General features: G+C 39.4%; 1 protein-coding gene across 1 annotated transcript in view; it reads right to left on the bottom strand.

Moving 5' to 3' along the window:
- LOC124159382 (dual oxidase) overlaps positions 1-13,812 on the bottom strand; it is a 255,853-nt gene extending 242,041 nt beyond the window's left edge. The window contains exon 1 of the mRNA XM_046535156.1: positions 13,125-13,812. Coding sequence (XP_046391112.1) covers positions 13,125-13,224 — 100 coding nt within the window. The 5' untranslated portion in view covers positions 13,225-13,812. The remainder of the gene's footprint in view (positions 1-13,124) is intronic.
- Positions 13,813-14,018: the final 206 nt, after the last annotated feature.

Genomic DNA, 14,018 nt, shown 5'->3' with positions numbered 1-14,018 from the left:
TTTGCAAAGATTAAGACCTCCGAGGCAAAGTTGCAAAGCTGGATTCTTAACAATTTCTTGAGGCTTTGCGTCAGCAAAGACCTCTTGTTGGACCGCCGAAAAATTTAAAAGAAATGGCGTCGCTTTATATCTTCCCACTACTTCATATCTCCGGCCTGTCGTTCAAACATATTTCCAGTCTCTTTCCGACTTCCATTAATTTACTTTTTCCTACTTATCACTCAGTCCCACCTCCTCATTTGGAAAAACACATGCCATATGAACTGAAAATGTATCCCTTGCAATGATGTGCAAATGTCAAAACTTTTTTCGAATAAAGTCCGAATATTTTTACTAATATGTATGTAATGCTCAAGCATGCAATTACCGTAATGATACGTATTAGAGATGAAGTAGCAAGTAATACTTTTGAATTTCCGTTTCGACTCTAAAATGAACACCGAGAGAAGAAATGTATTCAAAAGAGGCGTCATTTTATTCTTAATGGGCGTTGGGAAGCCATTCGCAGGAAAACAGGCACACGACACCACGGCAAACTCAAAGAATGATTACGAGAAGGTGACGTCACCGTCCCAACCACCCACCTCCTTGGCATTAGGATTAGCTCATCCCACGAGACTGGCATCTCTGAAAGCAGTGAATGAAGAATACCACGCGGAGATTTCGATCTTTATTTATGAACAGTAATGACACGACAAAAGGCTTTCAGTAAAAGCAGCATTCGCATATTAGTCTTTCTTCGCTCTTTTCTCACTACCACGATCTCGTACTCACCAACAGTTTCCAACGGGCCACGAATCAGCGATTATCACTTTCAACCATAGCCTCTAAGCTTGATTACCAAAACTTATTCGTCGAATTTGAATGTAAAGATGGTTTACCAATTACCCACATGCACTTTTATTACAAAAAAATGGATTTAAACTGCTGACTTCTCCCAGTAACTAAACCAAATGCATTCAACTGCATTGTATGAACAATTCAGTATTCTCTATTAGGTCTTTTACTGCTTCATCAAATTATGTTCTTAACATTGAGGCTCCCATGTCATTTTTATCCATTTTCGTTTCGTTTTTGATAGCTTTCGTACTTCTTCTTTTTCCATTGTACTTCGTTGTATTCTTCGGCATTCTCTCGCCATCATTTTACTTTGTCTTCGTTTTCAATCATTATCTCTCCATTCTTGCCCTTTAGGATATTATATCTTACGCTTCTTTCCTCGAAGGGGTTCCACACTGTCTTAGAGGCGGGCTCTACTTTTCCGAAATAAGGCTGTTCTGTACGTTTTCGTAGATATTCTTCATCCGCGCTGCTCAAGCCCTCTGAGCCTTATTACGCGACTCGTTTCTTATTCTCTTACATCAATTCTATCCTTCCTCTTTTTTTTTGTATTCTTAACACAATATGATAGCACAATCATTTGCTCTAACTTGGTAAATAATTTAGTACAAACATGACTCAAAAATCGAAACAAATGCTGAAGTGTTTCCACTTTGGGAAGTGGAAATCAGGTGGAAATTAAAGAAAGAGAAATTTGGGGGCGATGCTAAAATAAATCACATTGAATGATAGTCTCTCTAGTTAGTATTTATTACCATTGGGGGCGCCGAGATGGCCTATAGTACTGATTACTGAACAAATAACTGGATCTTATATGTATCTTGTACGCGTAATTGTGAATTTTGTAATTATTAAATAGCATTTCAAAGTTTCAAGTTATTTTACCATCTAATACTACCAAAGTAGGATTTCTAGGGCTGGTTTGGTAGATACTCATTATATTTTAGCCCCGTTGAGTTAGAAGATGGAGAATTAATTTAAGTACCACACGTGTGATAGTTAAGTACAAGTGCTTAAGATAAATTTCGCTGTGCAGAGACAGCGAACTTTGTTTATCGCAGGACGCACGTTAGGAAGCTGTCAAAAGTGACCCGACATGAAGGCTCACTTGTCGGCCGATACGATGGCCTTCCGGGCGAAGTAACGCACGGAGGCGAAAAAGAACCGGGAGTCGATGGAGAAAGGGGAGGTGGGACGCCACGCGGCGAAGAGTGTCGGTGTCACGGAGGAACCCGTCGTCGTCAGTGACGGCGGCGCCAGTTGTGCATTCGAGGCACGAGCCCAGGAGAAGACGACGAACCGAATCACCCACGGAGCGGAGGAGGTCCCCCCCTATCGTAGTGGGGGCAAAGCGCCTGACCAGCCATCCGAAAGGAATGCCATTACGCAGACCGTAGCCACCTCGGCGCAAGACTGTTTAGTCTCACCTCTTGACCAACCGCGCCGGCGGCGTTGCATTTAAGTAGAAAAGCGGAGGGGAGGGGGAGAGGCGAGCGTAGTTGGAATCATGGGAGTGATAGAAAGTGGGAGAAGTTAAGTCACAGTCAAATGGCGCGGTCGTACGCCGTCATTAAGGGGAACGCACGCGGCGGTCGATGTCATACGATCCATCAGTCACTCAGCTCCGGTATTTTGACATAGGCCCAGCGTGTCACGTTTGTTATTCGCGCATAATAATCTCTGGGAGAGTCGATTCCATGATACACATTCCACCTGATGTCAAACTCGGGCTAATTCTAATATATTAATATATTTATTGCTCCTTAAACAATTTAAACATTTAAATAACATTTATACACAACCAATGTTGGAGCTTTAACTCTTAAAGTGTGGGAACGTTTTTATACGTTTTGCACGCTGACTGCGGCATTTAACCAAATCTTTTTTTTGCTACGTGGATATCTTGCACTTGGGCACTTTCCCACACCATAAGATTCGCTAAGGGGCTTAATTCTACCAGACCAGCCCTCGTGGCATGGAGTGCCTCCTGTACAGGGGTCTCTTCTAAACTGGCTGGCAGCTAAAATCGTGAACTCCCGCAGCCCAGGGGTTAAGGTTACCCCAGAGGCTATTGCCTGTTGTAGGAATCACCTTCAAGAATATAATCGCTATACTTTACCTATTCTTGTTTTAAAAAAGTCTTCCAGATGAACTTTTGATACATAGCTAATACATGATAAAGATACTAAAGAAAAAACAATGGAATGTAAATCAAACTAACTATAACTTGTGAAGGAAGCAATAATAAAAAACATCTTACTGCGTAAGTTAGTGGGCGGCACAGTCATGCAATAAATCGTAACTGCAATTGAATTTACCTGATACTATGCTCTCTAACCATCGGAGTAGGTTTTACATCTAAGGATTAAGGAAGTTTCAATTTCATAAGACCTAAGTTTTGCTTTTAAGGTTATCAGCAAGGGCGGTTTGGCCGGGTCGGCTGGTCGGCGATCGCCGAATGCGTCCATTTGTGGAGTACATATGAAAGGTGTCATAAAAAAGACTCCAACCAAAGTTTTATTTGCTATTATCAACCTCAAATTTTTCATCATTTGCTTCACTCACAACATACTTAGCGTAAAAAATCATACAACAAACAAATAAAATAAATGAGACAGATAATAAAGAGAACCTAATGTTTTTTGTTAGGGCTATTCAATAAGGTTAATGTAGAGTTTTTTTAGATTTCAGTGCAGTTCAAGAAACAAATTCACTAAAAAATATTGCAGGACCATAATACATCATTAAATTTTATAATCTGTGAAATTCTCACTCTTCACAGAATCTATTTTTTGCGAATTTGCTGCTTTTGATAAACTTATATCTAATTTTCAAGAGCCAGAATAGGGTAAAAATCAATATCCAGGCTTTAAATATCCTAAAATTTTCCGGGAGAGTTTTCCCGAATACCCTAGTAAGGAGGACCCTGAATGAATTCAAGTTCCTTGACCTAAAGTGATTTTATTTCAAGGGGAGGTTAAACTTTGGCACTCGTATAATACTAAACATTTGAGCGAATCACAGAAAATTTCTCCTGCATAAATGAGCGATCTCAACATATTTTAAGTTACCCAACAATACCACTTTGATTTTCATTTAGTTTAGTTTTCGTATGCATACAAAAGACCCCCTTGGCTACCACGATAAAAAGCACTGAAATGAATGAGTGAGACTGAAAGGAAACGAAGAGGGAATAGTTCCACGGAAGACCGGAGAGGGGAAAGGGTCAGCAAGGTACACGGACCAGAACGACTGCGTTAGTCCCGCAGCAGGGGTGAGATAGAAATGAAGATCTCAGAAAATCACAGCAGCCTATCGTACACGTCTAATTCTCTGACCTCACAGTAAGAGGTCGGGACAGGTTATATGAGGGAACAAAACAGTAAATATCACACACATATTGGTAAACGACGCGAGATAAAAAAAGACATAACTTGCAACTCGCATTAGCACTTAGTTATATCGCGTGCATAGTAAAGTCGAGATTCATACGGAAGCATTGGAGTCAAAAATAAATTCGGGATTTCTCTCCAAAGCCGTGACTATAATATAAGAATCAATCCAAGGGATCGATGGCTTTATCTGCGGCGTAGCGGAAATTTATCACGGACGATGAAGTAACATCGGAGCTGAAATAACCTCACCACTAGTTCGAAAGAGAGAGATGACGAAACAACTGATTGGTAAGGCTATCAGCGAGAAAAGAAACCAATTTTTATATCCAACTCACGTCCCCAAAAGTATGGAACGGCCATGATTAAGTGGAAGTAATTTGATACGACATTTATTATTAATAACAATGAAAACCAATTCTGAAATCAATTTCCTCGCTGTACAAGATAAATATTTGGTACCGTACTCCGTCAACTCTCGATATATTACATCGACTGAAAATCAAATGAGTTTAGTCAATTTAAATGTTGTTTGCAATAAATATCAAAAGAATTCAATTTGTGCATCACCGTTACCAATAAGATTCGCAATGCGTGGGAAAAAATTAGCCACGTCACTTTCAAACATGTCACTTTATAAGCACCGAGAACACTTGCTATCATGCTTTCACGAAGGTTTCTAATATTGAATTGGGTATCTCTAAGCGCACACGCTGTGAGTTCAGCTAACTACCGTATGGAGCACCGTAACGAGTCAAAAGCTTGTAAAATCCTACAACTGAATAGACTTGAAAAATTAATGATGAAATAAAGTTAAATATAATGACAAATTATTTTGCATTGATAAAAAAGTAGTTAAAACTAATTGGTTCCGATTTGATTTTAAAAATACCTCTGGCACAACCAATAATTTCCATGAGAAACATGCCTTCCCATGAAAAACTGCATTTCAAGCAGGTAAATATTCATTTATGGGTTCTAGATAGATAATGATTATCATACGGAGCTAATACCAATATCTGATATAAATTAGAGTCTCCGCATTCATCCAATTGCAATTATTACATAAGGAAGAATCGGATAGGTGAGCTATAAGGCTTCAATAGTTAAACAGAAAAGTAATTTCCATTGGCCGTGACAAACGTTACCACTTGAATAACTAAATAACTCCCTAGGATAAAAGAAAAAAGCCGAATTTTAGCAAACGTCAACTTGCACGGAAAAGGCACCGCTGCAAACCAACATAACCACAATTTAAAGCCTTGAATAAGAAACAAAGGCGATGAATATCTACCACTTGTAAATCGTTTACGAAATGTTTAACTGATTTAAATGAAGAATTCATAGCCATGAAGTTAGCAGAACATGATGATACATTAGATTACGACACACTTTTGATCAAAAGATTCTATGCAGCGGAAATATTACTACGATAGACGAGCCCAGAGATATTCGATACGATGCATGATGCGAAAGACGGAATCATGCGGGTGAATTTAATCACAAAATATTGTATCCACGATCTTACGCAAATTCCTATTAAAAGCAACAGATTATAGCATTTAAATCTAAAAACAAAATTTAAATTTGGGACCGCAGTATTCTTCTCGATCAGAAAATCGTTTTCAAAGATCTAAAATGCTCCTACATCAAGGTTACAACAGAAAACGAGCGAAAAGCGTAGAATTAGACATTTTCACGCAGGAAGTAAAATTAAAGGCTTATTTACCATATAATAATTCTGATTACGTATTCATAAGATAAGATTGTCCAAGAGAGATAAAATGACCTCCGTAGAGGAAGATATTCTGCATTTCCAGATAGTAGAAATGAACACGAACCTGCCGACCCCAATTAATAGCTTTCCTTAACCTTTTATGGGCGTTGAAATTTTTGTAAAAACCGTATTGAACATGCATTTCATTCAGGCACAAGCCAACATATGAAAATAAGACATTTTTAGAACATAACCTATTTGATGTCCACAGGGAATAATTATCAAAATAGGACTATAAGTATCATCATCACTAGGCAACAATCCGGAGATTGGTGTGACGCAGCTCTCCAATTCGCCCTCCTATCCTTTTCCGTTTTTACGTATTTTACATCATAACCGTTTTCAATATTTTTCCCATAAAACTACAGCGGAGAGTTCCTTTGCCTTTCTCTCCCTTTCCCCTGCCCATCGACGAATATCTTCATCAGGCTATAATGTTTACTGATGTATCCGATTAAATTGAACGCATTAATGTAGTACTAACAACAAACTTTAAGTAGAAGCAGGCTTAAATCTAAGAAGAGGTGCAAGATTTAGGATTTATAATAATAGGTCACGACTCGAGGGATTGTCTATTAGCGAGGTCAAAGAGCAAAGCCAACTGGAACCTAACATTAAGAACTGAAAGACGAAAAATTCCACACTGATAAAAATTAATTTTGCGTTTAAGCCTCGGCACAGGAAACGAAACTGAAGTTGTTTTACTCGCGATGATTGATTAACTCAAATAAGCAACTTTAGCGCATAAAATTCATTTGAGCAACAAACAAAAAATGCATTGATTTTAATTCTAGTTGCCCACGCCCTCAATTCCAGCGCAGAATATTCCTTCAATTTCAAAAGCATTCATTCACCACTTTGGGGAGGAGACACTCATTACTTCCTTTGCGGCAATAACTTTAGATATGAACCACTGAGGCCCTTCGTGGCAACTTTTTGACAGCGAACATTCACACTGAATATTTCCACTAAATCCCATAACCTAATAGATACGTAAATATTTGGCTGACTTTCGTCAAACAAGGAGTTAAGAAAATTTGCAAAATAAATTTACCTTAAAGGTCTGTATTGCTACAAATCCCTTAATGCTATAACTTACGAGCCCTTATGACATGAAAAGCCATTTCTAGGCGCAACAGTCTACGCAATATTTTTATGTGCAAATATTTGTTGCTCGAAAGATTCTATGTGCTGATATTGACCAAGAAAAGCCCTTAGGTCAGATAGAACTACTCAGTGATACGATAAGGTGGAAAATAAACTTAAAATACTCACAGACCTGCATTGCACACGTCGCATGAACACAAACTCACATGCCGCATATCCATTACGACCAATACTTATTCCTATCGAGAAGCCAACAAGTGAAAGCCACAGCTTTCGTGATTTGCGAACAAGGAAAATTTATATGAAGATGCAATTAAATGTTCCAAAAATTCGCCGAGGAATCCTTATAGCCGCATGTCAGTAGACAGGCATCGAAGACTTTAAAATCTGTTTCAATGATATTCGTATTAAAGAGCTACAAACACCTTCGCCAATATTATGACAGAGTAAATTATCTCATGCCTTAGGGATGAGAACTTTCTTTTGCGGGATCCGAGAGAAGAATTTGCCAATTGTGACGAAATAACAACCTTGGTCCGGATTGAAAAAAACTGCTACGGATTTCACCCGCAATCTTAACATAATTTTCACACTTGTAATCGTCCCAATCACGGAGCCACTCCGAGAAAGGAACTCCACCACGGGGCCAAACTAATACCAGGACATTTGCGCATTTCGAAAATGGCACTCGGCACTATAGCCCATTCATTTATTCACTCTCTTTTCAAAAGTATCCGCCCGGCGGTGATGAGTGCAATGCGATCCACATTCTCCCAATATTTTGGAACCTAATGCTTGTTATTGCGAGGAATAGCATTCTAAAGTTATGAATTTCATATATCACATCATCATGTACATAAATTTTGGTTTTAATCCCTAACCATACCATTTTTCCCAGTGAAACTCGGATCACTTTGCCTGTCAGCGACGCAAGTGGCGACTTTAGTAAATCCATTCAATGCGCGGTTAGGGACAAAAATCATTTTGAGGCAGAGTTGAGGATCCTCTTTTATAATATTCGTGGGGAAAACATTACATACGAGGGAATACGTTAGACAATGTGACCCGAAGCACAGCTATCGAGCGAAACACCCCGACCAGAGGGGTGAAAGGGACGGGGATTATTTTGTCGAGCAAATCATTTCACCTTCATATAATAACATATTTTGCAGTCTTCCACAATGTTGAGGTGGTAGGCATTTGGAGGAGTCGATCGACAGCTGAGACCAATCACACTATTGGGGAAGGGTAGGTAAGGAAGAGAGGACAAAAAGCCGACATCGGCATTAGTCTATTCTTAACGAAAGGCATCAAGGGGACCACGGTTTAACGTCCCATCCGACGGACAGAGTTGCGCTTAAAATGTCCTCCAAATATAAATCAAGCAGGGATTGGGCAGTCTTGGGAAATTCTCTGCCATCGCCTAGATTTGAACCCGAGCCCACAGGTTGGGCAGCCAACATTCTAGCCACCACACCTACCCGATCCCATAATTTTGGCAGTAAAGAGAATTCCAGCAATATCCCAGTTCTTTCCATGGAAATATGCGTCTGATTAACAGGATATTGGCGTCCATATTGAATTCATTTCAACGCTTAAAACAGTAAGGGAATGGAAATTTGATGACAGGAGATCGATTTAAGCACGAAAAGTAGCAATAAATAAGAATCCTGAACGCGTGGAGTCACGAAATCACATTATTGCACTGGCCTTATTCGTAGCGTTTCTCAACCATTCGGAGTCACGAAATTCTAGAACAAATATCATTATATCTACAGAAAGAGCAGAATTGAAGCTCAGTGCATTGAGGTAGCAACCAATACATACCCTACCTACTCGGTAGCGTTAGTATTCTCTACGACGGAAACTGCCGAGTTCCGTGACTACTGTTTCTCTTGTTTATATATTTTTAGCAAAAGATGAATAATAATAATTTATGAGTGAAAGCATGTTTGAGCTACGGCTACACTATCAGCCAGTACCCACCAATAGCAGTATCCTATAAGAGAATAAATTTTAAGACCAAAATCCCTGTATGTTAATCAGGTAAGTCACGCGGGGAAGCCGAAAAGAATTATGATCAATGCATCGCCAAAAAAAAGTGGGGGAAAAGTCGTGCAGCTATCATAACAGAGAAATATCGCAAGTTCATTATTCATAGCTCGCTAAAAAAAACTCTTAAATAAAAAATCATTCATTTTATCAATTTAAAATAATGTAGCAAGGTAATAAGTTACAAAGGCGAAAGAATCGTCCGCATCGAGATTTCAAATCATGACAGGATACTGAAAAATCAATACAGCAAAAAAAAAATTTCTTCTCGAGGATCAATACCTTACTATCAATAAACTATCCCGCATAAACTACGTGACCAAAAATTCCATACATTTACAGTGAAAAATATTCTACTTCTATTATTAGACCCTGAATTAAAATTTTAGCATTTCCTATATTTAAAATTGATGAAGACCTTCGTATCACTCAATGTAAAGTTCATAATTAGAAAGCACAGACGACAATAATGGAAACTATAATCACCTACACTACATTTTCTGTTGAAAAATCCTCGCAAAACGACAAAAAAATAACAATTGATCGAAATATAAAATCATCAATCATTAGCCTTCGCAACTTTGAGGTGTTTAGTTTTCAGTTTTTTAACACTAAGAACTCAGGTTCAAAGTAAATAATTAATCAAAATTACATCATAAAGAGAATAAAACTAGACACCGACATATTATCATAAAAGAAATTACCGTAAGAGTTTTCCATGACTAGGATTACCATACCGAAAATATTACTAAATAAAACAGCTTCTATTCTTAAAAAAAGTTGCTGTAAAAGATTTCATCTTCTAATATTTTCAACTAAATACACATTTTCGTTTCATTAGATGTATTATAAAATTTAAGAATTAAAAAAGAGTTGCATGGTTTAAAAACAGAATTTTTTTTAAATAAATACACTAAGTACCCCCCGAGATTCGCTTCGTTAATATGGTAAATGATGATTGGATACCCACAGTTGTTATGAACCTCAAATAACTCTAAATCGAATATTAAACAGGAATTTATGTAAATTAAATTTAGTAACAACAAAAAGAAAACGATCTTAGCTTACATTTTATATTGATTAAATGTAAGTTACTAAATTACCTCCACTGCCGCACTAATGCGTAAACAATACAAAATAAAAGCAATCACAGGAAGCTTTCATTATAAATTTAACTTTACTTCAACTTACAAGTAAGTAGAATATAATGCATACAATTGAATGTGCCACCTTAGCGACTATTTCATACGGAGACATATCATACAGAAAATATAAAAAAATTCGCATTCAAGAAAGAAATAATGGTATTCCCGACAATATATTTACACTTCATTTCCATTCCCGTCAGTGAAAATTTTACTTTCGCTTTCCAGCGCTGAGACACGGTTCACGGATCCTCACGGTTCACGGCTTGGACAATTAGTAAACAGTCCAGACAAACTGCAGAATAACTGGAAAACTAATAGCTACTAGATTTAAATTTTTTTCTATATTTACACTAAATATTTCATCGAATTCTTATAAACATTTTGTGGAAAACTAAACCTCTTCAAAAATAAAATACTTTTTTCGCCTTTCTCCAGTAAATTTGGGGTATTGCGCAGTCTTATATCGATAAATCGATATTTAAAACATCTCAATGATAATGGATTAAAAAACTAAACTCTTCAATTATATATACCTAATCAATATTGACTCTATCTACACGCATCATCTGATGAAGTTTGCTTTATTATTTTCGTCTTTGTTATGGTCCTCTAAGGAATGGACTTAAATGTTCTCTCTCAAGAGAAAGGAGAACAGTAACAACGATGGCCAGCGCCCGTAACTCACCAAATTTCATAGACACCACATCTTGAAATGAGATATGAGAGAAATGACGCGAGAGCAGGGCAGCACATAGGGGAGAGAGTCCCGTCTCTCCGCGCCTTGTCCCGTTACTCGGTCAACGGACGCTGCTTCGATACGGGATAAGGCGACGATAGTATACGGGACCGCGGGAACGAAGGGAAGGTAAAAAAGATGAGCTCGTAAAAAAACAAATCAAATGCCTCAAAAGAGAAATAAAAAAGAACCACAAATGGTGAGAGACTCTTGAGGACCCCATAATTGCTGTGTGCAAACACACTCGAGTCGGCAGGCGTTGAAATCTCCGGCGATCGCACGTACCCTTGTGAAGGTCAGTCTGGAACGGGGCCACAAGGCGTCAAATTGCAAACTCTCTTCCTCATACTGCCCTAATTCTCTGCATGAAACAACCTCACTTTGCTGAAAAGGCATTTGTAATAATCCTAAAGAAACGTAGCGAATTGTGATGCTGACAATGTACGGGACATGAGAACAGTTGAACAGTTTCGGGACGAGCTAGCGCGAGATACACGGAATAGTTAAATAAACGTCATTCTCATTTCCCTCAATTGGCCGTTAATTTTGAGTTCACTTTGCCACAATACCATTCCAGAATACGCAAACAAATCATGCATTTAGGCAACACAAAATCACATCCAATTAATCCCTCCTTGTACTGCGTATTGAAAATAACATATGTTTCTAACGGAACCAATTTTTCCATTTCAACGACATATGCATCAAGGACTCGGAAGGCGAATTTCATCGATTTTCCTCCAAGAAGTCAGACGGGCACTCAGAAGACTGCTATTAATGGGTAAGAGACCTTTGGAAGATGGTACCTTAGGATTCCGAGTTGAGTGAGGTGATGGATTGATATTGAAAGGAAAGTATAAATGACCACTCCAAACTAACCACAATCATAATCAATAAATAATATATTAAGACTGAAAGTAATTAAAGTGCTTATTAAAAGAGAATTTAAGTTTTCTTTATATCATTATATTAATCCTTGTATTTAATACTAGCAGAGGTTGTTGCACGCTGTCACTATGTATGAGCTTGTCTAATCACAATTATTAAATTGTTCATAGCATTATATGCTAACGAAATTAAGAAATATCAAGCCACGTATTTGGTGCAACCCCAATAAAATGGTAAGAAATATGACAAATCTCATCGTATTCTTTACCAATTTAAATAAAAGGCATTTTAAAAAATTTCAATACAAGTATACATATACAACCACGGGAGCTAGGCTCAACAATGAAGGAATAAAGCAATACATTAATAGGGACCAATCACGCAATTAAATTCTAATAGCTAGTGATGACGACACTAGCACTAACAGAAGTAATCGTCTGTGACAGCGCAGTCAAATGGAGCGGAGTGCCCTTTAGTCTCCTCCCCGAATACGGAAATTGGCTCGAGCAGACTTGCAATCGATTTCCAGCAAACAAGTGAAACGCGGAATTTTTCCCGTGGCTTTCCCGCCGAACGCTGGTTCTAGAGAGGTTCAATTCCAGATCGCCAGCGGGAACTTCGGCATCGAGTCTTTTCTGCTGTTGCTCAAGGCATCCCACAATTTGATGACGATAGAGAAACTTTTCCTTTGCTCAGCAATTCCTCATGAGGGTAACACATTCGGGCTTCCGTGACTCGACTGAGACGTGCACGACTCCATGTACATGACCAGGAGAAAGAGAAAATACGCACGTAAAGTATGAAAACTCAGCGCTACTATTAATCGAAGAAAATACTTTGTCAAACCACAGCAGTCGAACGGCAAAATGAACGGCCAATTCTCTATATTAACGTGCTCAAACAAAAATGTTTTATTTTAGCCATTTATTGAAATTCGAAAGCACTTTTAAGAGACCGTTGAGTTCGTATAAAAATATTTGCTATTGAAATTCCTTCAAAGGCCGCGCAACAGCATTTCTCCGCATATTCCTGTAAGCGGCCTATTGAACTGATAACCCAAATATTTCCTCCCGAAGCCACTTTCCTTTACGTGTCACCTGCACGGAGTCAACAGACATCATACTCCAAGGAGCTAGAAACGGAAATCAGCCGGATTAAAAAAATAGTCTTTCGCCCTCACTCACCTGGTACGTGTCCATAAGCGTGAAACTGGTTCAGCAGCAACAGGAGCACTAATAGTATGGAAGGGGTTGGCACCCAGCGGATTGCCGCCCTAGCGGCCATTTCACGACGCTATGAGACTCCACTGACAGTAGGAAACATGCGTCCGGGAGCAACACCAGAAAACAAACAGCTGACGACGACACGACACCACTCGTGAATCAAAGCCAAGCGTTACGAATATTAATCTTGGCACTACATGGAGAACGGAACCACTTGAGACGCGAGAGCTCGCGAAGCCGCGATTTCACTTCCAGCCGAGTTTTCTGGAACCGTGGGAGATAGATCTGTGCAACTCGGCAATGTCTAGCACCTCGGATAATTCTCGCCAAGTCACCGACAGGTACACGGAATAAATAGAGATGTTTCACAAAAATCCAAGCAAGAGAACTAGCACCAGCTTTCCTCACGTGGGTCGAAATAAGGAGCCGGTGAGGTACACCAAAATTGAACGCGGTGAGGGACGGGAAACCTTCCGCTTACAAGCGGTGAACAGACTTGATCCTTTCGCCGGCACGACTACCGTTCCTCTGACACACTGAGCGGAGTAGGAAGAGCAAGAAGAAGGAAGGGAGGTTGGTGCGTTCCTCGATGCTGGTTGACGGCGTGCGTGCTACGACCTCCTCTCGACAACTCGCCTTGTGGCCGACTCGGGCGAGAGAGCCGATAAATAGAAAGTAGGCAAAAGTTCCGCCGCCCTCCCCTCCGCGCGGCCGCCCCCCTCCCCTTGTCCCCTCCCACTACTCCTCGAGACGTCCCCCTCCACCTTCCCCTCCGCCCACCCTCCTCCTCCTCAATCCAACGGCTCGTCATGCATCTTGTGTCTCCTCGCCTCCCCAAACACCCGCCCACCTTCC

This window comes from Ischnura elegans, chromosome 5 (genome assembly GCF_921293095.1).
Source record: "Ischnura elegans chromosome 5, ioIscEleg1.1, whole genome shotgun sequence".
Classification (NCBI taxonomy): domain Eukaryota; kingdom Metazoa; phylum Arthropoda; class Insecta; order Odonata; family Coenagrionidae; genus Ischnura; species Ischnura elegans.
Note: the sequence above shows the minus strand (reverse complement) of the source record. Positions and strands in the feature narration are given on the sequence as shown.